Source organism: Pteropus vampyrus, unplaced genomic scaffold (genome assembly GCF_000151845.1).
Source record: "Pteropus vampyrus isolate Shadow unplaced genomic scaffold, Pvam_2.0 Scaffold19, whole genome shotgun sequence".
Lineage (NCBI taxonomy): Eukaryota > Metazoa > Chordata > Mammalia > Chiroptera > Pteropodidae > Pteropus > Pteropus vampyrus.
This window is the reverse complement of record NW_011888800.1, coordinates 7178564-7203241: the sequence shown is the minus strand read 5'-3', so window position 1 is coordinate 7203241 and position 24678 is coordinate 7178564. Positions and strand designations below refer to the sequence as shown.

General features: G+C 36.2%; 1 protein-coding gene across 2 annotated transcripts in view; it reads right to left on the bottom strand.

Moving 5' to 3' along the window:
- RTF1 (RTF1 homolog, Paf1/RNA polymerase II complex component) overlaps window positions 1-24678 on the bottom strand; it is a 42146-nt gene that overhangs the window by 5580 nt on the left and 11888 nt on the right. For both annotated transcript variants that reach the window (XM_011354945.2, XM_023527776.1), the window contains exons 3-12: window positions 16261-16408; window positions 14405-14609; window positions 9003-9117; window positions 8185-8296; window positions 4589-4724; window positions 3918-4095; window positions 2304-2386; window positions 1096-1183; window positions 891-998; window positions 211-288 (exon numbers count right to left, since the gene is read on the bottom strand). In XM_011354945.2, coding sequence (XP_011353247.1) covers window positions 211-288; window positions 891-998; window positions 1096-1183; window positions 2304-2386; window positions 3918-4095; window positions 4589-4724; window positions 8185-8296; window positions 9003-9117; window positions 14405-14609; window positions 16261-16408 — 1251 coding nt within the window. The remainder of the gene's footprint in view (window positions 1-210; window positions 289-890; window positions 999-1095; window positions 1184-2303; window positions 2387-3917; window positions 4096-4588; window positions 4725-8184; window positions 8297-9002; window positions 9118-14404; window positions 14610-16260; window positions 16409-24678) is intronic.

Below are 24678 nucleotides of genomic sequence, written 5' to 3'. Positions count from 1 at the left end.
TTGCCTCTTCACCCCAGTGCTGATACTACCATGGGGTCTATGAAATTACACATGAAACGAAAGTGACTAGATAGTAAGGAGAATAAGCAAGAACAGTTTCAATTTATAGGAAGGAAAATCCTGCTACTACTAACTTGGCAGAGGGTGAATAAGTCTAATTTCCACATATACTTACAGGACAGGGAAAGAGGTTCGAGTAGAACTCCTTACCTTTTCCTTTAGCAGCTGAGTCTTCTTCATAGCATAGTTGGGTGGAGCTTTCCTGAACCTTTCTTTTTCTTTTACAATCTGTACCAGAGAAGAGATACCAGCAGTGAGGTATTCCTAAACTATTTTGTAGACAGGCTAAGTGAGCCCATTTTGGAGATAAGCAGCTAGTTAAAAGGGAGCAGCTATTCCTATAGCAGTGTCATGCCCGAGAGAGGGGGTGAGGGGAGCATGAGCACGAGCGAGCGAGTTCATTCCAAGGGATACTATGCTGCTTCTAGGGTTATGGAGATTCTTCTGGGACACTCTGAAGGAACATGTACCAATAAGCAGCAGCAGCCCAAGTGCCTGGTACTGTAATGCTAGCCACTGTCCAAGAAAACAGAGATCAAAACTTTTACCAAAATGTTCTGGAGAAAGAAAATTCTTGAAGGACCAAGACTAGCAGAATACAGATCCCTGAATCCTGAATACGTTTCTTTAGACTGACTTCAAATGAGAATGTATAGAAAAAAATCTTGATAAACTATAAATAGTAAGATAACAGTATCAGCATTCCTGCATCCTCAAGCATAGTAGCATAGCTAAAAACATCAAGATATAGAAAAAGAAAAGAAAATCATCCTCTTTTCTAACACTGGTTCTTGATGAACCTCTAGGCTCTGGGGTACCAGGTTTCTTACCTCTTCAATGTCCTGGTCGTTGAATTTATAATTAAGAGCTTCTTTAATAGATAATTCCTTCTTATTGATTTCATCTAGAGTGGGCAACTGCATGCCAGCAGAGAACATCTGGATCAAAACAAGATACAAGGTTATTAAGGGATTTTGGAAAGAGATGCTCTGAATGTTTTCATGAACAACTGTTAGGTAATGTCCATCCACTTACCGCTTCTTTCCACTTCATGAATTCGCTTTCAGTGAATTCCTGGTTTGAGACAAACTCTAGGCGGAATACTCGTTGGTCATTGCCATGCCTACACAAGAATGGGTATGGTGACTACAGTACCAACAAAGCAACCCTCCCAAACTATGTACTACCTATCTCTGTGGTTCTCAAACCTGGCTAACCTTTAGCAGTGGTTAGGAAGATTTATAAAAATTCTAATGCCAAAGCATTACTGTAGATCAAATGAACCAGAATCTCTGGGAGTTAGGAACCAGGCACTGAAATTCAACAAACGAAAACTCCCAAGTTGTTCCTATGGGCAGCCAGGATTAAGAATCAAAGCTAGCATTGGAAACAAATGGACCTGGCCAGTATTTCAAAAGACCATTTACTATAAAATCTATCATAGTCAACTGGCATCTAGACTATAAATTATGTAGATACCTGAATGACAAGGAAACTATTCATTAGAGAGGAAGAGCACTACCTTTCTACTGCCTGCTGTGCTGGCAAAGTTAAGTGAGTCAGTGCCATTTTCCTAGGGACAGACACTCGCTGCACATTATGACTACTGCCCTACCCCGCCTCAACTAGTTCTTTTTAAACAGACCAGGAGAGATGATGGGGATGGGATGAGGGAATGGAAGATCCATAGAGACAAAATTAGGCTCTAGTAGAGCCATGTCTATTACCTGCTATTTATAGTAATCATGGCAAACTGCTTATATTCCTTCCTATAGGGGGCTTTGGAATTTTCAGGCTCCAAAAAGGCAAAGACTTGTGTGTGTCTATTTTGTTCTTGCCTCTATCCTGATGCCTAGAATAGTAGCACGTAGCAGGCATTCAGTGAATATCATGTTACAGAAGAGGAAAATACGTCCACAGAGGTGACGTGACTTGTCAAAGATCAGGTTAGTTAGTGACAGAGCCAGGATCAGAAGCAAGCCTCCTGATCATGCTCAAGAAATGCCAGCAGGGCTCTGAGAAGGAGTCTCACAACCTGACCTTTTTTTTCTATATGTCCTACCACTTCATATCCCTGATTACCCCTATGACAGAGATATATTCCACTTCTCTAGAGGGAAAGGCAGAATACAAGTTTCCCTCCAAGTCCCTGAAAAACATCACATTAGGAGAGAATAACGGCCCACACAGACAGTGCCTATTTGCAGTGGAAACAGAAGCTGCCATAGAAGCACCTCTCCTACCGTAGTTGTAGTCCTTTGTTTGTTCTGGTGCCTCCAAGCTGGTAAACTTTGGCAGTTTCCACAACACCCGTGATCTCAGCAACCTAAGTGAAAAGGCAGAGAAAATAGTAAAAACAGAATCTTTCAGAGCCCTCCATATCATATTCTCTTTGGCTCAATCTACCTAAGTACAGACAAGTGACCCTGCACTGAGAGGAGCCCACAGCTGAAAGATGTTCTGGCAACCTCTCTCAGGTTTAGAACTGATGGCCAAGCACCAGGAGCCCTGTGCCCAGAGTAAGCAAGCACCAAGAGAGAAGCCAGTTAGCCTGGTGGGGCTCGTTAGACGCTTCCCCTCCAACTTAATTATACCTTACTAGGAGATGTACTTGGGATTTCAGAGGTTAGTTTTATCAACCAAATGTGAACACCACAGAGGTCAATTTCTATTGCCAAGCTTTCCAGGACATGGTATGGCTGGTCTTCAGAGGAGGAGGTAAACACATGTTAAAACCATATAACCCAGAACAAAAACAAACAAAAACAAAAAGCAAAAATCCAACAGCTATGTTCTAGTCAACCAGACCACAGGAGCAGTGCTGGAACCCACAAAATACCCTCTGTTAGGTTGAAAGGTTTCTTTTTTTTTTACAACCTCAATATAGTTCCCTGTTCCAGAAGTCACTTAATATGTAACATGGAAAATTTTCATCTACAGCAGGTCCTCGAATAATGTCATTTTGCTATAACATTGATAAGAAAAAATTGATTCCTAGCTGGGGCCACTGTCTGTGTGAGTTTTCTCAGGGGACTCCAGTTTCCTCCGACATCCCAAAGATGTGCACATGAAGTGAACTGGAGTGTCTACATTATCTCAGAATGAGTATGTGCGTGCGTGTGGGTGTGAGTGCCCCTGTGACAGAAGGGTATTCTGTCCAGGGTGGGTTCTTGACTTGAACTCTAAACTACTGAGACAGGAGGCTCCAGCCACTCATGATCCTGAACTGGAGTAGGAGGATTGGAAAATCATTACCTCATTTGTTTTTATTTTTATTAATCTTTCTTAATAAATGTTTCTTAAAAGTATGTTTAACACATTTATTTAAACGTTTAATATTAAAAGTGTTTTAGATCTCTATTTAGAAATTTGGTGATTTTTTGTGATCAGAAATATGCCATAGGAACTTAACTCTTGTTTATAGCAATTAGCCTATGACTAAACTGGTTTCATTGTACGTTGTTTCGTTTAAAGTCTCAGTTTCCAAGAACCTGCCAACAATGTTTAGTGAGAACTTTATTTTTCAAATGAGCAAAGCTTCCAGATTATGTAACTTACAACGAAAACTTCATAAATGTCTCCCTTCTTGCTTTTATATAGAAGGAAAACAGAGAAAATTATTCTAAACTCAAACCTACCGGTCCCTTCAACTCCAAGCACTCTTCCTGGCTGTGGGTCACATATGATCCCCAGGTACCTCAGACTGTCACTATTCTATGGGCATCTTGACTGGAGTCTATTTTCCCATCAAATAGAGGCTGAAGAGTGACAGATTTGTTCAGTAGTTCCTACTTCCAGTCAAGAATCATTCATTACATTTAAAACATAGACAGATATCCAAGGAAGAAAACACTCACTCGGTAAACTGGTTTGCTATTGTGGTTTCCAATGCCAATCCGTACAAAGCATCCTGTGACAGTTTTAGCAAAAAAGGGCATGTGACACCAACGTTCTAGCTTATACCGTGATAATCGAACCCGATTCAATTCTTCAGGTAAGGAGACTGGTTGTGATTTTGGAGGGATCTCTTCTTTCCTATGAGGAACAAAGGGCACTGGAAAAAGTATTCATCATAAAAACATATCAAGATAAATAAATAATACCACTTCTTAAAACTTAACGCAACCCAAGTACATGTGATTAAGGCAGGAGGAGAAATAAATGAAGTAATAAGAAAGAGCAGTAATAGAATCCTATTCCTAACCAGTAGTGTGAACTGTCTTGAATAAGGCTGCCATCCCAGATAACCTATCAGTAAAAAAACTAATGGAAGCTCCGGGCCAATGTGAGGGTAAGATGAAGTCAGTTCCTACTTGCTGAGCCCAAATGAAATGTCCAGGGTTGAAGGCCAAGAGCCAAAGGCAGGAACATATCTTTGGACTAGTATACTGGGAAACTCAGCTCAGCAATTCAGGGTACTGAACCAAAAACAATTCATAGCCCAAATGGCGATTTTGGAAACTATGCTAAGCTTCTTCTCAAAAAATCCACCCATCCTAACTACTAGACAAAAATGTATACAGCTTACTCTTCTTCTTCATCGGATGACGATGTTCGGGATGAACGGTCTGATTTTTCACTGGACTTGTCATCCTCTTCTTCCTCCTCATCGTCAGAATACACCTCACTGGTTTTTAATGGCTGTTTTTTGGCGAGGAGCTCAGCTAAAAAGAAAGGAGAAATGTTTACTTAGCCCCAGTATACAAAATAAGGGCTGAGAGATTGCTGCTAAGTGGGCAGAAAAGGTCACCAGCTCTACTGACAGTGGCTTTTATTGCACTCAATACACTTGAAGGTGGGTAGAAAAGATGGGGGAAATTTTTTTTATGTCTTTAGGGAATCTTTGAGGAAAACTTGATATGGTAACTGTCTCAACTACTCAACTTTGCTGTTGTAGATAGAAAGTAGCTATAGACGATTATGAGACAAATGGTCATCATTGTATTCCAATAAAAATTTATTTACAAAGTTAGTTTATCAACCACTGCTCAACATAAAAACTAAGGAGTGATTTCTAGGGTACACAGTTAAGCGAAAAAAGCAAGGCAGAGAAAAGTGTCCACAGTATACTACCATTAATCTAAGACAGGAAGTATATCTGTGTCCTTTTGTTTAAGGGGAAAATATTTTTAAAAGTTTAAGTGGTTATCTATTATGGGAGGAAGGCAAGAGGTGAAATAAAAAGTTATACAGAAGCTAAATTTTTTGAATAACCTTGTTTTTAGTAGATTTGACTTTGGCACCTGGTATTTTATATAATCATAAAACAAAATAATAATTCAAACCCACGTCTACATTTCACAAGCAAAATGAAACAAAGTATTCATTTGAAGGCACCACCACAGAAAATGGAACTATAACCAGCAACTTTAAAACATAGCCATTTGAAAGGCACGATATAAACCAATGGAATAGAAATCCCAGAAATAAACACTTGCATGCATATATGGTCAAATGATTTTCAACAAGGGTGTCATGACCATTCAATGGGGAAACAACAATCTATTGAAAGAAAAATGGTGTTAGTAAAACTGGATATCCCATAAGTAAAACCAAATAACAAAAAAATGAATTTGGACCCTTACCTTACGCCATATACAAAAATTAACTCAAAATGGATCAAAGACCTAAATGTAAGAGCTAAAACTATAAAATTCTTTAAAAGAAAACAGAGGAAAAGCTTCATGACAGTAGATTTGGAAACAATTTCTTGGTTAGCATACCAAGATCACAGACAATAAAAGAAAAAAGTTAAATAATAACATATATGGTCTTTGTGTCTGGCTTCATCAAAATTAAAATTTCTATGCATCAAATACACTATCAAGAGTGAAAAGACAACCTACAGAATGGGAGAAAATATGTGTGAATCATAGATCTGATAAGGAATTAATATCCAAAATATAAAAAGAACTACAAGTCAACAACAAAAAGACGCTGATTAAAAAATGGGCAAAAGATTTAAACAGGCATTTCATCAACGAAGTTATCAAAATGGCCAATAAGCACATGAAAAGATGCTCAATATCATTAATCATTAGGGAAGTGCAAATCAAAACCACAGTGAGATACCACTTCATACCCACTAGAATAGTTACTATCAAAAAAGTCAATAATAATTGTTGGTGAAGATGTGGAAAAAGTAGAACCCACATATATTGCTGGTGGGAATGCAAAGTGGTGAAGCCTCTGTGGAAAACAGTCTGGTAGTTTCTCAAAAGGTCAAACACAGAGTTACCAAATGCTTCAACAATTCTACTCCTGTTTTTACCCAAGAGAAATAAAAGCATGTGTCTATTCAACAACTTATACATAAATGTTCATAACAGTATTCAACAAGTAGAAACAACAAAAATATCTATAAAGAAGTGAATGGATAAATAAAATGTGTTTATCCATACAAAAGAATATTATTTAGACATTAAAAGAAGTACTGATATATGCTATAACATGGATGAACCTAGAAAACATTACGCTAAGAAGCCAGACACAAAAGACCACATATTTTATGATTCCATTCACATGAAATGTCCAGAATAGGCAAATCCATAGAGAGAGAAAGTACACTAGTGGTTGCCTACGGCTGGGGGATGACAGGTCTGGGGAAGAGAGGGTGGTGGCTAAGGGATATGGGGTTTCCTTTCAGGGTAAAGAAACAGCCTAAAATCCATTGAGTTTTATTATAGAGCTCTGCGAATATACTTAAAACCATGGCCTTATATACTTTAATGAGTAAACAGTATAGTATCAACTATATCTCAATAAAGTTGTCATAATAAACAAAATAAAAAACTCTGGCATCCTGATTTCGAAATGGACTTATCAGCATGCTCATAATAAATTTTATCATTAAAAAAAAAAAAATCCAGCTCTATACACTGAAAAGGTTTATATATAATAGCCAGCCCAGTAGCATAAGCTAGACTTATGTCTAGACTATGGTGTCTAAATACAATTTATCATAAAAAAGGAACCAGGATTCCTTGAAGAAATGGCTGATTCCAAATCCAGAAAGCAAAAAGCTGTTAAAGACGACTGGTGTCTCATGTCTAAAGGACTTGGGCTACGACTGGTTAAAGATGGGACATTATGAGTCTCAATAATAATAATAACTGCAATGAATTAAAATATATAAAGTATTTAAAAATCCATGAGTTCACAAGGATATTCAAAATAAACAAAAAAAACCTTACTGATTACTTTTGGAAGTTAAGGAACTATCTCATTCTTTTGAAAACTAGTGAAAAAAAAACAAGCGTTTATTCTGCCTTTTTTAAAATATAAAATGTATATGGTGCTAATTAAATAACTGATGAAAAGTCTCCCTTTATAGAAGTAAATCATATAATAAATGAAGAAAGAATGATAGATTAGACTATGACCGGATTGTAATTCATAATGAATTAAATGATCTAGGTGATAATTATCAGTGGCTGCTGGAACAGAAATATTACCATTAACAATTCTTCACCTTCTCTGCACCCATGCCCTTTACCATGTGACTCAGTAGTTCACCCTAGTCATTAGTGTTGGGCTTGATCATATGACTTGCCAATGGAAAGAGCACACACCTGAAATGGCCAATTCCAAGTCTAGGCCTTAAGAGATGTCTCATGTTTCTGCTTGTCCCTACTATTCTTTTGCCATCACCATGAGAAGAATGTGTTCTGGGTATACTGGTCTGAGGAGGGAGAGAGACAGATGGAACAGACCTGGTCCTAACCTGTAGCTAGGGAATAATTCCAGCTGAACTGCAAATGCACGAGCAGAAACAAATAACTGTTTATCTGAGTATCGGGCAGTTTTGTGGTAAAAGCTAAGTGAGAACTGGTAGTATCACAAAATGAGAGACAAGCATATATTATGTGTCTCCTGGTGGTAGTATATACCATCACCTAAAACTTACCCTTCCCCAAAACCAATAAACAAAGTAGAAACAGAACAAATTCCAATTTGTTCAATTCTCTAGCTTTGACTACAAATTACACTATATTTTGTGTTTGGAATTTCCCATAATAAAGATCTAAAAAATGGATAAAGTAAAACTAGGCCCCAGAAAGTCAAACCACGTGATCAAAGATACAACATAGCCATTCTCCCCCACCCCCCACCAACCCCGCTCACCTGTTCTGTTCTTTCGTTTTTCTCGCTCTGCTTTTAGCTCCTCCATGGCTTGAGATTTTTTATCTAGTTTCTCATCCCGTTTGGAACGCCGTTCCTTGTTGTGGGATGTTACCTGGGAAGGAAAAGATAATGTAGGATGGTTCTTTTTACCAGCGGCTGATGATATAACTTTCTACACCCAACAATCAATCATTCAGTTCCTCACTGTGGATCTATATTGGCTGCAGAAACTGAAACTTGTTTAAAGGGACAGAGCATCCTCTTGTGGACAAAAAGGATAGAGCAGTAAAGTCAGCCCCTGCCTTACCTGCCTAGTAAAAGGAAAGCCTAAGAATTTTAAGAATAAGCATTTTCAGGAAGGACATATAGATCATAGCTAGTATTTGTTGATATTGTCCACAAAGCTTTTTGCGATGAATAAAGACATGACTAATTTTCCCAGCTACTTTTACTACCATCTCCAGGATGACATACACCTGAGTATACTTAACCAATCTAGCTACCTGGGACAGGATGTTTACTAACTTTCCCTTAAGAGCTGCTCACATCAATGGGCTGCCTTTTAAATGCAGACTTGAGTGAAGAATTCTTAAGGAGTTAATCATAGCAGCTAATAGTGAAATGATATGTCCAGAGATTAATGAAACCTAGAAAAAGAAGACAACAAACAACAATCTTGCACTAACTAACCTAGGGTGATTAATATGAACTCATCTTTTATATAAATTTATGTGCAAACTCTTCCTCTCCTCTCTCCCTTCTCCCTCTCTCAACAGAGGTTTTACTCTTTGGATAATGAAGACCACTGAGTCTCCTACCTGAGATTCTTGAATCTGTGTCAGCTTTTTCTTTTCCTGCTCTTCTTCTTGCTTTTTCTTTTTTTCTTTCTTTTCTTTCTTTTTGGCTGTTTTTAGTTTTTTCTTGATTTCGAATCTGGTTAAAAGATATTTGTTTAGTTTTTAAGTGGCAATGAAATATCTGTAAAGACTGATTTCTATTAGGAGAAAGCAAGCAGGAGAAAGGAGTTAATAAACATTTTGGCTTCCTGCAAGAAACTCCAATGTATAAGTACCATAAAAATATTAAAAATAAGTATACCAAAAGTACTTAAAAGCATTAACTTGGACTAGCCTTAAAATGAGAGAAAATATTCAGGATACTACTGTAATCCTATTGGTAACACACAGCTCTTCCTCAACCTTCACACAGTAGAAGAAAATAGTTGATTTAAAAATCAACTCCACTGGTGTTCATTTAGAAATAGAATGAAGCCACGGAGAGCCACTGTCACATTTTTAAGGCGGTCAAGACAAAGGTTGTATTTGAATCAGACTGTTTTCTACCTTTCTTCATTGTGAAACATGCCCCCTCCCAGCAAACTTGTGGATAAATATGCTATTCTCTTAAACAAATGGAATCTAGGCTCCCTCTCTATAATAAAAATCAGGATTTTATGAAATAAAACTATTTTTATGTGAATTTAAGGAATTTATGGATAGGATAAAGGAATATAATAAACATTAAACTCTAACCATAACATTCTAAAAATAACCTCAAGAGCCAAATTTTTTACTTAGTTCTTAATTTTTTTATGTCCTTTTCATTCATTATTAAGGTTGTTAATGTACTTTTATAATGTGAGATGGAGTATACTGTTATGAATTTATTCCTTCTTAAAATAATTCAACAACACATTCTTAAATATCCAATGTGTCAAAGAAGAAATCACAAAGGAGATTAGAAAGTAATCTGAGATGACTGAAAATGAATACACAACATATTAAAACTTACATGATGTAGCTAAAGCAGTGCCTAAAGGGAAATGTATAACTGTAAATGCCTATGTTAAAAAAGACATTTCAAATCAATAACTTAACCTCTACCTTAAGACAGGAGAAAAATAAGAGCAAACTAAATGTAAAACAAACAGAAGAATAAGAACAGAAATTAATGAAACACAGAATAGAAAAACAGTCTTGGCTAGACTGACCAAGAAAAAAAGAAAGATGACTCAAATTACAAAAATCAGGTATGAAAAAGGAGACATCAACAGCAATCTTACAGGAATAAAAGAGTTCACAGAAAATACTATAAACAATGGTATGGCAACAAGTTAGGTAACTTAGAAGGAATGGAAAAATCTCTAGAAAGTCACAAAGTACCAAATTTGACTCAAGAAGAAATAGAAAAATATGAATAAACCTATAAGAGATTGAATTAGTAATTTAAAAACTTTCCACAAATAAAAGCTCAGGCCCAGATGGCTTTCTTGGAGAATTTTACCAAATACTTAAAGAATTGATACTAAGTCCTCACAAACTTCCAGAAAACAAAAGAGAAGGAAACAATCTCAATTCATTCTATGAAGCCAATATTGTTCTGATACCAAAACCAGACAATGACATCACAAGAACAGAAAAGTACAGACCAATATCTCTTACAAATACTGATGTAAAAAGCAACAAAACAGTAGTGAATTGAGTCCAGCAACTTATAAAAAGGTGATACACCATGATACACCATGACGAAGTAGGATTTATCTCAGTAATGCAAGGTCAGTCCAATATAAGAAAATCAGTCCCTGTAATATGCCATATTAATGTAATAAAGTACAAAACCCACATGATCACTGCCTCGACACAGAAAAAGCATTTAACAAAATCCAACACTTGTCTTGATAAAAACTCTCAACAAACTAAGCAGAAGGGAACTGCTTCAAACTCAAAGAAAGACATCTATAAAAAAATCCACAGCTAACAATACTTAATGATGAAAGACTGAATGCTTTCCCCCTTAAGATCAGAAACAAGACAAGGATGTATCCTCTCACCATTTCTATTCAACATGGTACTGGAAGAAAAGAAAAATAAAGAAAATAATCCATATCGGAAAGAAAGAAGTAAAATTAATCTCTTTTTGCAGATTACATGACCTTATATATAGAAAATCTTAAGAAAGCCACTATAAACTATCAAAACTAATAAATGAGCTCAATATGGCTGCAGGGTACAAGACTAACAGAGAAAAATTCATATTACTTCTATATACCTGCAGTGAATGATTTGAAATTAACCAAGAAAACAATTCCATTTACAACAGCACCCAAAAGAATAAAATATTTAAGAATAAAGTCAACAAGTGCTAAACTTTTACAACAAAAAAGTCAAACATTGTTGAAAGAAATTAAAAAATACCTAGAGAAGTAAAAGACACCATGTTCACGGACTGAAAGACAAGTTTTAAGATGAAAATACTCCCAAATGTGATCTACAGATTCAAGACAATACCTATAAAAAGCCCAGCTACTTTTTTTTATGTAGAAAATGACAATCTGATATCAAAACTCATATGGGAATGCAAAGGTCTCCATAGAAACAAAACAATTTTGAAAAAGAAGTTAGAGGACTCACACTTCCCAATAAAAACTGACTATTAGCTACAATAATCAAAACAGTATGGTACTGGCATGAGAGACATATACATAGATCAAAGGGAGAGAACTGAGAGTCAACAAATAAACCCATATATCTATGGCTAATCGATTTTTGACAACAGTGCCAAGACTGGAGAAAGAATAGTCTCTTCAACAAGTGGTACTGGGACAACTGAATATCTACATGCAAAAGAATAAAGATGGAACCCTACCTTATTCCACTTATAAAAATGACCTCAAAATAGATATCAATGACCTAAATATATGAGCTTACAAGAAAACATAGGGGTAAATCTCCATGACCCTGAATTTGGCAATAGATTCTTAGATCTAATATCAAAAGCTTGTGCAAGAAAAAAAAAATTGTACTTCATCAATATTAAAAAATTGGGTGCATCAAACAACACTATCAAGAGAGTGAAAAATACAACCTACAGAATAGGAGGAAATATTTGCAAATCATGTATCTGATAAGAGTCTAGTAACGAGATTATATAAAGAACTCTTACAACTCAATAACAAAAAGACAAGTAACCCAGTTAAAAAATGGGCAAAGGACTTGGACATTTCTCCAAAGATATATAAATGGCCAATAAGGACATGAAAATATGCTCAACATCATTAGTCAACAGGAAAATGCAAGTCAAAATCACAATGAGTTATACTTTACATCCATCAGGGATAGCTATTATCAAAAAAAGAGACCAGGTGCTGTAGGCGTAAAAAATAAAAAATAAGGGATTGTAAACTGACAAGGTCCTTGCAATCTGTGAGGTCAACCAAGGGTTGCCTCGTCTAAAAAAATTAAATTAAAAAAAAAGAGAAAATAAGTGTTGACAAGGATGTGGAGAAACTGGAACTTTTATACATTGCTGGTGGGAATATAAAATGGAGCAGGGGCTATGGAAACAGTTTGATGGTTTCTCAAAAAGTTAAACATAAATTACTATATGACCCAGCAATTCCACTCATAGGCATACATTCAAAAGAACTGAAAATAGGTACTCAAATATTTGTACATGAATGTTCATATTAGCACTATTCAGCAAATAAGTGAAAATAACTCAAATGTTTATCAACAGATGAATGGATAAACAAAATGTGATATATATACAATGGAATATTATTCAGCCATAAAAAGGAATGAAGCACTAATATATGCTACATGGATAAACTTAAAAAATTGCTAAGTAAAAGAAGCCAGTCACAAAAGACTATATGTATGATTCCATTTAGCTGAAATGTCCAGAAATAGGCAAATCTCTAGAGACAGAAAGTAGATTAGTGGTTGCCTAGGGCTGGGAAGCTTGGGAGGAAATAGAGAAATGAATACCAACGAGTACAAGATTTCTTTCTGGGGTGATGAAAATGTTCTGAAATAAACTGTGGTGATGGTTACTCAACTTTGTGAAAATATAAAAACTATTTAGCTGTACATTTTAAATGGGTGGACTCTATGGTATGTAAAATATATCTCAATCAAATTATTTTAAAAGTTAATAACAGCTTATATTTACATAATGTTCTTATATGTATCATTTCGCTCAAGGCTTACAATCCCCAAGGAGGCAGCTAAGGCAGGAAGAGGGAAAGTGACTAATTTGGATCACCTGGACAGCAAGTCTGACTTAAGGTAGACCGTCTGACTGAAAATGTCAGTGCTCTTTTGGTAACCAAGCTATCTTTTAAGCCGCCTGCCTTCACCTTAAAAAAAAAAAAAGAGGCAGCCTGAAAACAGGTAAAGGATCTAACAACTGAAAATGACATCCCACTACTGGTGCTGCTGGCTATAAAATGGGATGCTAATGGTGTTTACGTAAAAAGATCATTATTATGATTAAATAAGATCTATATAAGACCTTTATTAAGTGGAAAAAATGGAGGCAATTTCTGAGTTACTCTACTGCACTGCCTTGCAGCTGAACGAATGAGCTATGAAAAAAAATCTCAATTTTCTGTGAATGGCTCCGAACTTGTCTTAATTATTATCACTGTAAACGTTCTTCCAGTCACCAAAAAAGGTCACTGAATCAGTCGACTGTTTCACATAAGGTGAAAATTATAAAAATCAAGCCTAAGATAAGCCACCCATTACTCTTGAGCTACTCTGTGATTTAATCATGGGAGGCCTACTGGCCTTATATAATAAGAACCTCCTGTTATGCTCTCCACAGTTCAAGAACACACATTTTAGAAGTCATCCCTAACCATCTGGCAACTCTGACACAGTTTCTTAAGTCCTGTTTGTTCCAATACAGGTAACCTTAGAAGCATTCACACTGCAAACAAATGTCTATTACTTGCTTCTGACTAAAAGCCAAACATTCTTTTCTAGGATAACTCACCATACTTAGTATGGTCTCCAGAAGGGACAAACAGGCTCCCAGATGAAATGGAACTAACTGCTGCCAAAGAAATGCTTCTATTTTTCTTTTACGATAACAGGTAGGTAGGGGAAGGAGCCTAGTTCTGAGGACTATTTTATTTCCTGAAACAAAAGCTAAGTTTATTTTTACCTTGAAATTATGTTAGGAGATAAGGAAGAACTTTTGCCATTTATATATGGCAAAAGAATTCAGAATACTGAAGCAGCTTCTGAATATCAAAAAAGCAATATAACATTTGAGTTTTTTCTTTAAAAATACAAAAACCATGCTGGAACGATAGTGAGATACCTAATTCGTAAATAGTGATGAGAAATTCCAAGTCTTAAATCCTGTGGAGATAGCACTCCAAATGTGAACTTTTGAAAATTATTTTATTACCATTAAGGAACTACGATCTTACCTTCTTTTCAACACCTCCCTCTTCTCTATGCGGTTGAACAGTTCTTGCTCTCTCTCCTTCTCTGTCATCTGTTCTAGGCGAGCCCTGTCTTCTTCATCTCCCATGAGGTCTTCTCCATAGCCATCATGGAACTCTTCATCTTCCGAGGAAGAGTCTGAATCTGAACTGGAGGAGGAGGTATTGCTGTCAGAATCTGACACTTCGCCTGCAACAAAGGCCAAACACAAAATTAGGCTCTGCTAGTGGAGACTGGAGACGGAGGCCACAGGTGACGCCTGAGCATTGATAATCATTACTCCTTGGCGCTCCTAAGTAAAGCGGCATATAGCTCTCTCAGCTCCCTTAGGAATAGTCCTTGGTCTGCCTTTGGCAAATGCAAACACAGGCTAGGCAAAATTAGGGTGCACTAAAAAAAAACAGCATGTTTTTAATTTAACTTTTTTATTTTGAAAAAAATTGCAGATCTAAAGAAAAATGCTGAAAGAGCTGACTTCCATACACCTTTCACTTAAGTTCACCCACTGTTAACGCTGCCAATTTACTTTCTGTCTACATATATAAAATAATGTATATATTTTTATTATTTATTTTGCGGAACTGAGAGTAAGTTGCAGAGATTGTGACCCTTCACCCCTAATAACTTCTCCTAAAAATGACAGTTCATTACATAACCAATTATACAATTAACAAATTCAGGAAGTTTAACACTGATGTAATGCCATTACTGACATAGTCTATATTCAAATCTTACCAATCGATCTAACACAGTCCTTTATAGCCACTTTCCAGCCAAAGAAGGGCCCAATCTAGGAATATACATTGCATTTGGTTACTATGTCTACTACCCTGTAATCTCCCCGCCCCCGCCCCGTAATCTTTAAGTTTTGTCTTTCATGCCACTGGATTTGTGAAGAGTATAAGCTCCAAAATTATCTAATAGAACTTTGTGAGGTGATGATAAAAATATTCTCTATCTGAACAGTAGCTGCTACATGCGGCTACTGAGCGACTGAAGTGTGGCTAGTGCAACTGACTGAGACACTCAATTTTTAATTTTAATTAATTCAAATTTAAACAGCCACAGTATCAAATGTCCTCAATTCGGGTTGGTTGGTTTCATCAAGTATTCAGGTTATGAATTTCTGGAAAGAATACTACCTAAGTTATTATGTCCTTTTCAAAGTATTATATCAGGAAGCACCTGACATCTGTTTGTTCTATTACTAGAGATAGTAATTTGGATTTTTTTTTTTTGTTAAGACAGTATCCTCCAGATTTTTCCTTTGTAAAGGCACTTTTTTTCTCCTTTGTAGATAGTAAGTAAGTTGGGGAACATCTTGTTCCCCAACAAATTCTAATCCAATGGTTTTAACATACGTTGATAATTATTAAGTAAAACAATTATTACTACGATGGTTGAAAAATGGTGATTTTTCTATCTTTTCTTCTACATATATCAATTGGTATTTTAAAAAAAATCAATGTTTTGATGTGTCATTAAACTGTTTAGTGAGTTCATAATAAGAACATTTTTTACTAAGTTTTGTATCTGGTTCAAGAATTTTCCTTTTCAGTCAGACCATGCACAACGAAGAAAAAGGGAAGGAAAGGTACTCAGGGTAAAGTGAGTTGAGAATCTAATGTAGGCACTCAACATGAGTTTCCTGGATGGGTTTTAGGGGCCTCACTAATCCTTTGGAATTGCATAGATCTTTCTTGCTTCATTCAGACTCTCGAAGGCCCAGTGAAAAGGTTATGGACTGCTGTAATGCAGGCACCTTTCCCTTCCATATATGATCTTGCATCTTCAACTGACAAGAGTAGTTCTCTCCCAGGGTTTGGGCTGCTTGGCTCACCTTCCTCAGGGGCTGAGCTCTCAGCTGAACTGTCTTTGTCCGAACTGCCTGAGGAAGCAGTTTTATTGGCTTGTTTCTTCATGGCTCCTTTTTTCTCTATTTTTCTGGCCTTTCCTTTCTTCTTATTTTTATTGCTCCCAAACGTCCACTACAAGGAGAACAGAAAAAGAAAAACTGAAACAGGGACTTTATTAGGAGAAGCTGGAAGATTCAACAGTCTTTGATGTTAATCAAAATGATTATAAGAGTCTCTATATTGCTTTGTATCCAAAACAAATACACTTTATATGAAGAAAGATGGATTTTTGACACCTCGGTTAAAACTTCATAACTTCTGGTTTGTAATTTCTTAGAGATAGTAGATAATAGATATAATAAACAAAATTTAATTAATGTACTTTTTTCACAACAGAAAAACAAAGACATCAGCTTTACGGCAAGTCAACTGAATTAACTAAAACTCAGTTGTTACCGAAAACAGCTTCCAATGTTTCATATTGCAGAGAGAGCAGTAATTGCTAGGGGTTGGCATGTCTGGGTTTCAGCACACACAGAACGGTTTAGTTCTTGAATGGGTCCCAGGGAGGCAGGGAATAAAGTTAGCAAGAGAAAACTGCAAAAATCACAGGCAGAAGGGATGAGGGCCACTTTGATACGGATCTTAGCACTGGTATGAACTCCAAGGAGGAAGAAAGTAAAGTAGGCCAAAATAAAAAATCATCCTCATCAAGCATTTTAATTGTAAGGCTGAAAGACGATGCAACTGTTTTAAAAATTCACAGAGACTATTTTGTTACATTAAACCATACCTCCTCCTTTGATATTTTACCTTGTCTATTTAGGAGAATGACTTTGGTGAAAAATACTTTGAGAATTTCATGTATTATAAAGAACAATCATCTTTTCAGCACCATAGATTGAATTATAATCTAGTTTCAACATAAAATTTCTATATCTAATATTTAATAAAAGCACAAAGTCTTTGCTCCTTCTACAATGTGATCACAAATTAACCTCCTACCTCACGATGGCTAAGATCAGAAGTAAATTTATTTAGATTTCTTTTGGGGGGGTGGATAGAGGGGTAGTTCTGATGTGGTTTCCATCTTAGAATGTTCCATATGAGTTATTCGTAAGAGTACAATCTGCTAGTTTACCTTGACAAAATATCGTGAAAGGGTGTTATTTTAATCTTCCAATTTTCCATTTTAATTTACTCTTAGTTAATTTAATTGCCACTTTATTTCTGTACTCAAGAGCTAGAAAGAAAGGACAAATGAAAATAAAACAACCACATGTTCTAGATGACGTATTAAGTGAATGAATGGTGACTTCCCTTTGTAAGTGAATTTACTTCTCAAACTTTAACATTTCAATGTGTAGATCATCATTTGGGAAAAAATCCTAGTGCTTCTCTTCTAAAGCCTAGTTCTCAACCGTATGAACTTTTAATCATTCAAAGAAGATAATTTTAGGTCAGTTTGAAAGAATCTAAGAGGCTAAAGTGTTCAACTTCTGTTAACTGAGCTAAAATCAACTTCTGATGTGATGCTGACAACACAGATATTACTAGAGGCAATAATGTATATAAAATACCTTTGCATCAGCTTTGGTTACAAGAAATAGCACAACCACAAACATATTAAGAGAGTAAATATTTACTGGTTGGTTATGAAAATGGGCATCACCCACCTCTTCCAAACAAGGTGTCTTGGCCCTTTGTACTTCTATCCAATGGGAATATGAAGAGGCCGAGAATGTAAAGGTTGAGTTATCAGGGACACATGTGTGCTAGAGTGGTTAGGTCTATTTTGCCTACAGATTTGGGTTTCTCATGTGCAATAGAGCCAAATTCTGGACTCCCTAGGTAAAAAAAAGTATTTATGAGAGCAAAAAAAGACCCAAATGTGACAGTACACAGGTGAATCCAATTCAGGAGGTGCTAAGGGGCTACCTGGCTTCCTTATCCTTCTACCTTCTATCTATTGCAATCTGCCACTGCCCAAGCTTAGCAACTGTCACTCATTTATAGTCTAGAATGTTTATCTCTTGGGGCAGAGGGAGAAAAGAGTAAAAATAGGAAAAAATAAAATATTCCATTTAAAAAGGGCTTTCCTGGCTAAATTTGAATGTGGGAAGGAAACCTTGTTTTTTCCTTCCAATGATTTTCAAAAGAAATGAGACATTGAAGCTGCCTCACTTCCTAAGAGGCTGACTCAGTAGGGTCTATCATGCCAACAGCAAACAATCAATCTCACTGTATGTGACTGCATTTTAGGGGAATTATAACAACGTAGGTAACTTTATTCTAAAAAATAAAATTTCTTGTGAATACACCTTTTTGTACTGAGATGCTGGATTAAGCTATATATGTGTACTTACTTCCTAAAAAATTCTTATTTTTGAGAAACCTTTAAAATCTAACTTTAAAAACAATATATGTTCATTACATGAAACTTTAAAATAATAGAAAAGTACTTTTAAAGTTAAAAAAAAAAATCACCTGTATTTCCATCATCCAAAGATAAACAGTCACTTAAAATTTGGGAGCCAGTCTCATTATTATTCCCATTTAATATAGAGGAAGAGACTCAAATGGGTCCCAATAATCTCCCAGACTTTTTTTTCTGGAGAATAGATCACATTTGTTATATTTTATATTTACTCCTATAAATCAGAGGTTCCTGAATGTTTGTTCTAAGCACATATTTTAAATATTTGCTTAGTACTTCTTCTCCCAAGATCACGGAATCTAATAAACTGTAAAGGAGATGCTCAAGGCTTATGGCAAGTATATCGATATAGAAATGTCTTAATCCAGCCATTATCCCAGAGATTGTTCACTTATCCCTGCAAATACCTTATTCTGTTGATTCTGAGACAGAGAGAAAATGAATTCTTCTTTCACTGCCAGAGTGTGGCAGTAAATGGAGTCTAAAGAGTAAAGGACAGGATTCAAGGGATGCTCTTACACTTTCCCCACTCAGCGGAGAGGTGAGGAAATGACCTGGCATTTCTTAATTTGTTTTGGGAGCTACGGCTCTACTGAAAGGCAAGATTTGCTGTGACGTTAAAAGTGCCCTAAAATGCACCACACAGAAGGCAAGAATGGAAAAAATCAGTGCCTGCAGATTTGCATCTGAGTATAAAGGCCAGAGCCACCATCCAGTGAGAGCTTCACAAAAACAGTCTGGGAAAGTGAAAGGATCCATGGTCAGTCAGGACTCTCACACACAACGACATCCTGCTTTCCTAAGCATTCTACATGCATGTAGGCCCACAAATAACAAGGGAAATATTATGGATACATGCAGTGAAGAAAATCTATAATGGAGACTGGAAGGTTTTTTCCTTAATAAATTAAAAGATTAGTAGTTTGACTCTCACTGATGTAACAGATACTCTAATGGGCAGCAATTATCTAATAATTAAAGGAGGGTTAGTACTACACAACCCTGTGCCACCCTGAGTATGTGTGGCGTGTTATAAGCAAGTCCCTACTCTGGGAAGCAGCTGACCTTCCTTCCTGGCACTCAGCTAGCCGAAAGACAAGAAGGAACATGGAGAGGGAAGTGGTTGCTTTGGACTTGGCTAGCTATGAGATGCTGAGTACTTTGAGCATCCTGGAGGCAGAAAAGCAAAGATAAACAAAGAGAGGTTATCTCTAATGAACAAAGAAGATCATAGTAGAGGTTTTAGGACCCAGAGCAGAAACCATTATAGCCCAGTTACTCCAAAATGAATTTACAAGTGAAACAAAATACTTTGAGGTAAGTAGCGTTTAAGAATAGCTGGACTAGTGATAAACTATACTAGAATTATGGGTTAAAAGAATTGGAATACAGCCCAAGCACTTAATCTGAGATTGTTTCTTTATCTGTAAAGTAGGAATAATACTGTTTTGACCACCTATCAGGGTAGTGTGAAACTCAAAGCAAAGAATAAAAGAAGTTTAGAGTACATCAAAAACCACAAAGTTCTATATAAATGTAGGGTACTATTTTATGATGGGAAAAGAAACTCAGAACTTCTGTGAGCCTCTTTTTTCTTATCTGTAGTCTAGATAATCTCTATGATCCCTTCGACTTTTAAAGCTGTAAGATTCTATATGATCTGAGGGTTATACTAAGTCTAAGAAAGTGTTAAAGGGGTTCTATAGTTATTATTCTAGATTTTGATAGTGGTCAGCAAAAAGGTACATGTGGGAAGGGCATGGTTCCTGATTTAGGTGTGTTTTCTTTCTGAAAGTAGAAAAGGGTCAGTGGAGCTGAAGAGTAAATATAATTAACGTCAGCCTAAAGAACATGAAGAAGAGCTTAGCTTTCTTTCCTACTGTGTAATTAGTCAGACAAAATACAAAAGACACTATTTTATAATCAGGCAATCACATATGTTTAACTAGAAAACAGAGAATCCCTACACTCAATCTCAAAAACTTACATTCGGGTTATGGAGATAAAAACAAAAGGAAAACTGATGAAATACAAACAGAAGTAAAATAGGAGCAGTACTCCATTCCACTGTTTGGTAAGAAGTGTTAGAGTTTTCTGTAAACAAGTTTGAGCTCTATGAAAACCACTTTATTTTCCCAAATTCTTGTGATGTGATTTTAATGGTGTCTAGATAAATGAGGTGCCACTATATGATTATCTACATAGCCAAGAACTGAGAAGTATATTAAATAAGGCTTGTAAGCAATCCAAAGAGCTGTCGTTAAGTTCAAGTACTAAAGCAGAGTATTCCAACCTAAACTCTACAGGGTCCCCTGGTTTCCTGACCCCAGAGCAGATCAGATGCAGGAAGTTGGAAGAAGAGCAGATTACCAAGACGAGAACAATGGCCACTTCTTACCTACAGTAACGGAGGAGAAAGAAAAGGTGTAAAAAAGCAGTACCACAAAGCTTGACATTTTGGAAGTCATTATTTCACATTACAAGAAATGCCCTTCATAATTATGACTAAATCAACAACCATATATAATAAAATATCTATCAAAATCTTAAAAAAAATATAGTGGGCTTTATATTTTAAACTTTCAAGAATTTAGGTTCACTATTGGGATATTGCATCTGTGTGGAACATCTTGTTCCAGAGGTACCATGTGTGTGAAAACTTTACTAAATCAATATATACACAGGAAAATACTAGCTTAGTGGTAAAGATCTTTATCGGAAGCATGTACTAATTATGTATTATCTATACAGTAAAGCAATAACTAAATGCTCTTGGATATCTAGGCTGAATTCCTGGAAAAGCTGTTACTAAATGAATTTATAAGTTGTACCTTTTTCAAAAAGTTCTATTAATAAAAATATTGGAGCCAGCAAGAGACAACAGAGTGGGAATTAGGAGTGTAACTAGATCAAAGTGGGAGAGCCCGAAAGATCAGATGGGATAAGAGAATAAGAGAAGGAAGAAGTTTCAGAAGTAGAAAAAAATGGAATAGGGGAAAAGCAAGAAGAGACCAGGGTTTTGAAGAGGTAAGTGGGGGCATAAATGTAACCAGGAAGGCTGACAAAAGTCTTGGGGAAGAAAAAACAGGTATGACAAGTGCTGAACTACAGGAGTTGGGCCAAATGCTTGTATTTCTCAAAAATGTTGAAAACAAGATTATAAGTGAAGCTTTAAAAAATAATAATTCTCGTTTAGGCAGAGGGTATTAGAACATAACTCAGTTGTTTCCTAAGTCTAATGCAGTCTAATTCGATTTTGAACAACAACAAAAACAGGGTTTTCTTGGTATCCAATGTGATTTTTACTGGTAACAAGTGAAAATCTAAACTTTCTTCTTATTTAGGTGCAGCTATCTGTTTTTATAGGATCCACCATGTTACGAAAAAGAAAAAAAAAAAAGACTGAACTATTTGATTTAGGACCCCATTATTCCTAACAAATGGACTATTTGGTTTGGCCATTTTTTTAAAAATCACATCTTGCGAGTAAGCGGCTACTAGCGCTCCTTTTCCTAACCTTATTTTTGTCCCCTGCCACTCTTATTTGTACCTGTGGTGGTGTTTCTCCAAACAAATGCTTTCAGGGAGTGACAGCACCAAAGTGCCACAGCATAGCATTATGACCTACCACTGAGGTGTGCTTTCCAATTTCCCAGAGTTGGTCAATGTAAACCTTATAGAAAGAGTCCTGTTTCTTATTTTTACATGTGCCCCAAGATATCATTGAGAATAATGCATTTACCAAAAATAATACATAAATATATTCTTTTTCATTAATCTTAGGGTTTTTTCCTCCTGCAAAGATATTATACATGAAGCATCTACTACTCCCTTCCTAATGGAACCTTAATGTCCAATGCACCCACTTTTCCTGAATAGGAAACTTTCCTAACTTCTCTCCATTCTACTCCCAACCTTCTCAATTAATTAGCTAGGTATCTTCTTGCTCTAAAATCACTGCATGTCTCTCCTTATAACAAAACACCCATTAATCTTCTCAGTTGTTCTTGGCCAGTTTTCTGTCTTAGCAAATCTGAGGGGACTAACATATATATTTATATTTTTTACCTGTATTCATTGCTCACTAATGACAATAAACAATAAAAGAGGCTGGAGAGGAGAAGGGTTGGGAGGTGTATTTGAAAAAACTTCAGAGTAGCTTCTGGTACAAGTAGGCTCCATCTGGCTGAGAATTGCTGCTTTAGCAACCAAATTTCTAAAAGGCTAGTTTGTAAATAATAAAGATCTAAAAGCCATAGAGAAATTAGAAGACACAGCAAATTACCTCAGTTGGGTTTGTTACCTACAGAGACGTGTGAATATCATTATGAGAGCGAGAAAAAAGCAAAAGTCCCTGTCTCGAACTTTATATTCTAAAGATTTCTCAGAAGTCTCCTACTTTCACCAAAATATCTCTATAGCAGCCATAAATCTGCGTTCACAGTAATACCACTGAGTTCTCTAGTGGTTGGCAAGATTTTTAAAAAAAGATTTTAATTTTTTTGGATGATTTGCTTAATTGTCCAAAGTAATGAAATATTCACTCTCAGCTAGTAGTGCAGGCTAAAGAGTGATAATGCAGACTGAAGAACGGGCGCCTTTCAGAATGGCCATGATAGTGAGGCTGCTATTCCCAGTGAGGTTGGAGGAAATGAGTCTGGAGTAGAGAAGCAAGGAGCTTGTGGGCCTGGGGGGCTGGGACCTGGAGACAGCAGCAGGAGTTAGAACCTTGTGTGGGGAAAGTTACTTAAAGTCTCGTTCCCCATTGGGCAGAGTGCAGCTTGCCTGTCAGCTTTCCCTCCAATAAGTGCATAAGCAGTTATTGTGTATCTATGCACATCTAAACATAGAAAGGCACAGTAAAAATACAGTATATTCTAAGGTGAGAACTTTTGGTTAAATAGCTGCAAGTTACAAAGGGAACCCTAAGCTGTAAAAGTTTTTATGAACTCTGGATGTACTCTAGCATGTTTTGGGCTCCTCTAATGCTGCAGAGACGACACACATTCTGTACTCCTGGTAGAAGCAGATAAAAAGGATGAAGGGAATCCCTACAGTAACTGCATAATTGGGACTGTGATTTAACAACAGAAATATGGAGAACGAAATACTTCATAAGATAGTTACTTCTTATAACTTAATTGCAAAGACTATAAACATGTTACAGGGTATTCCAGACACAACACAGATTCAAACTTAATAGAATATTACTAGGCAGAGGGAGGGAACCCACAGCAGCTAACTTCTGAAACTTGAAAATTAAAGCAGCTGATATAGGAATAGTGGGAAAGGGACATTATTTCAAGGTTTTCCTGTCTATACATTTAAAAAAAGAAAATGGAGAAACAAAACAAATAAGCAAATTACTTCATAGAGCCCACTGCTTTTCTAACACACTGGGTTATTATCAATTTGAGAGGAATTAAGGCTTCTCCATTAAAAATAAACAACAAAAAATAAAACTCACATATTCACTATCTCTTGCTGTGGAAAGCAATTTTAGGTTTATTAAATTATTTAAGATTAAAAGAACATCACTACAGTCAATTAGAATGCAATCATTCCTAATTTGCATATACAGGGCACTAGTAATTACTTTTCTAAATGTTAATTAAATTTCATTATAATAAAAAAACATTTTTTTACTTTAGTAGAACTGTAAAACAAAATAAGCACATTGTTAAAAATACTTTCTTAAGACTATAAGGTAACATTAAACGGAAAGGTGATACCTGGCCTCTCTCCAGGAAATTACAGTCATGTAACAATGGGGATATATTCTGAGAAATGCATCATTAGGTAATTTTGTCATTGTGCAAACAGCATAGAGTACACTTACACAAACCTAAGTGGTACAGCCTACTATATACACCTAGGGTGTACGGTGTAGCCTATGGCTCCTAGGCTACAAACCTATATGACATGTTACTGTACTGAATACTGTAGGCAAGTGTTAACACAGTGG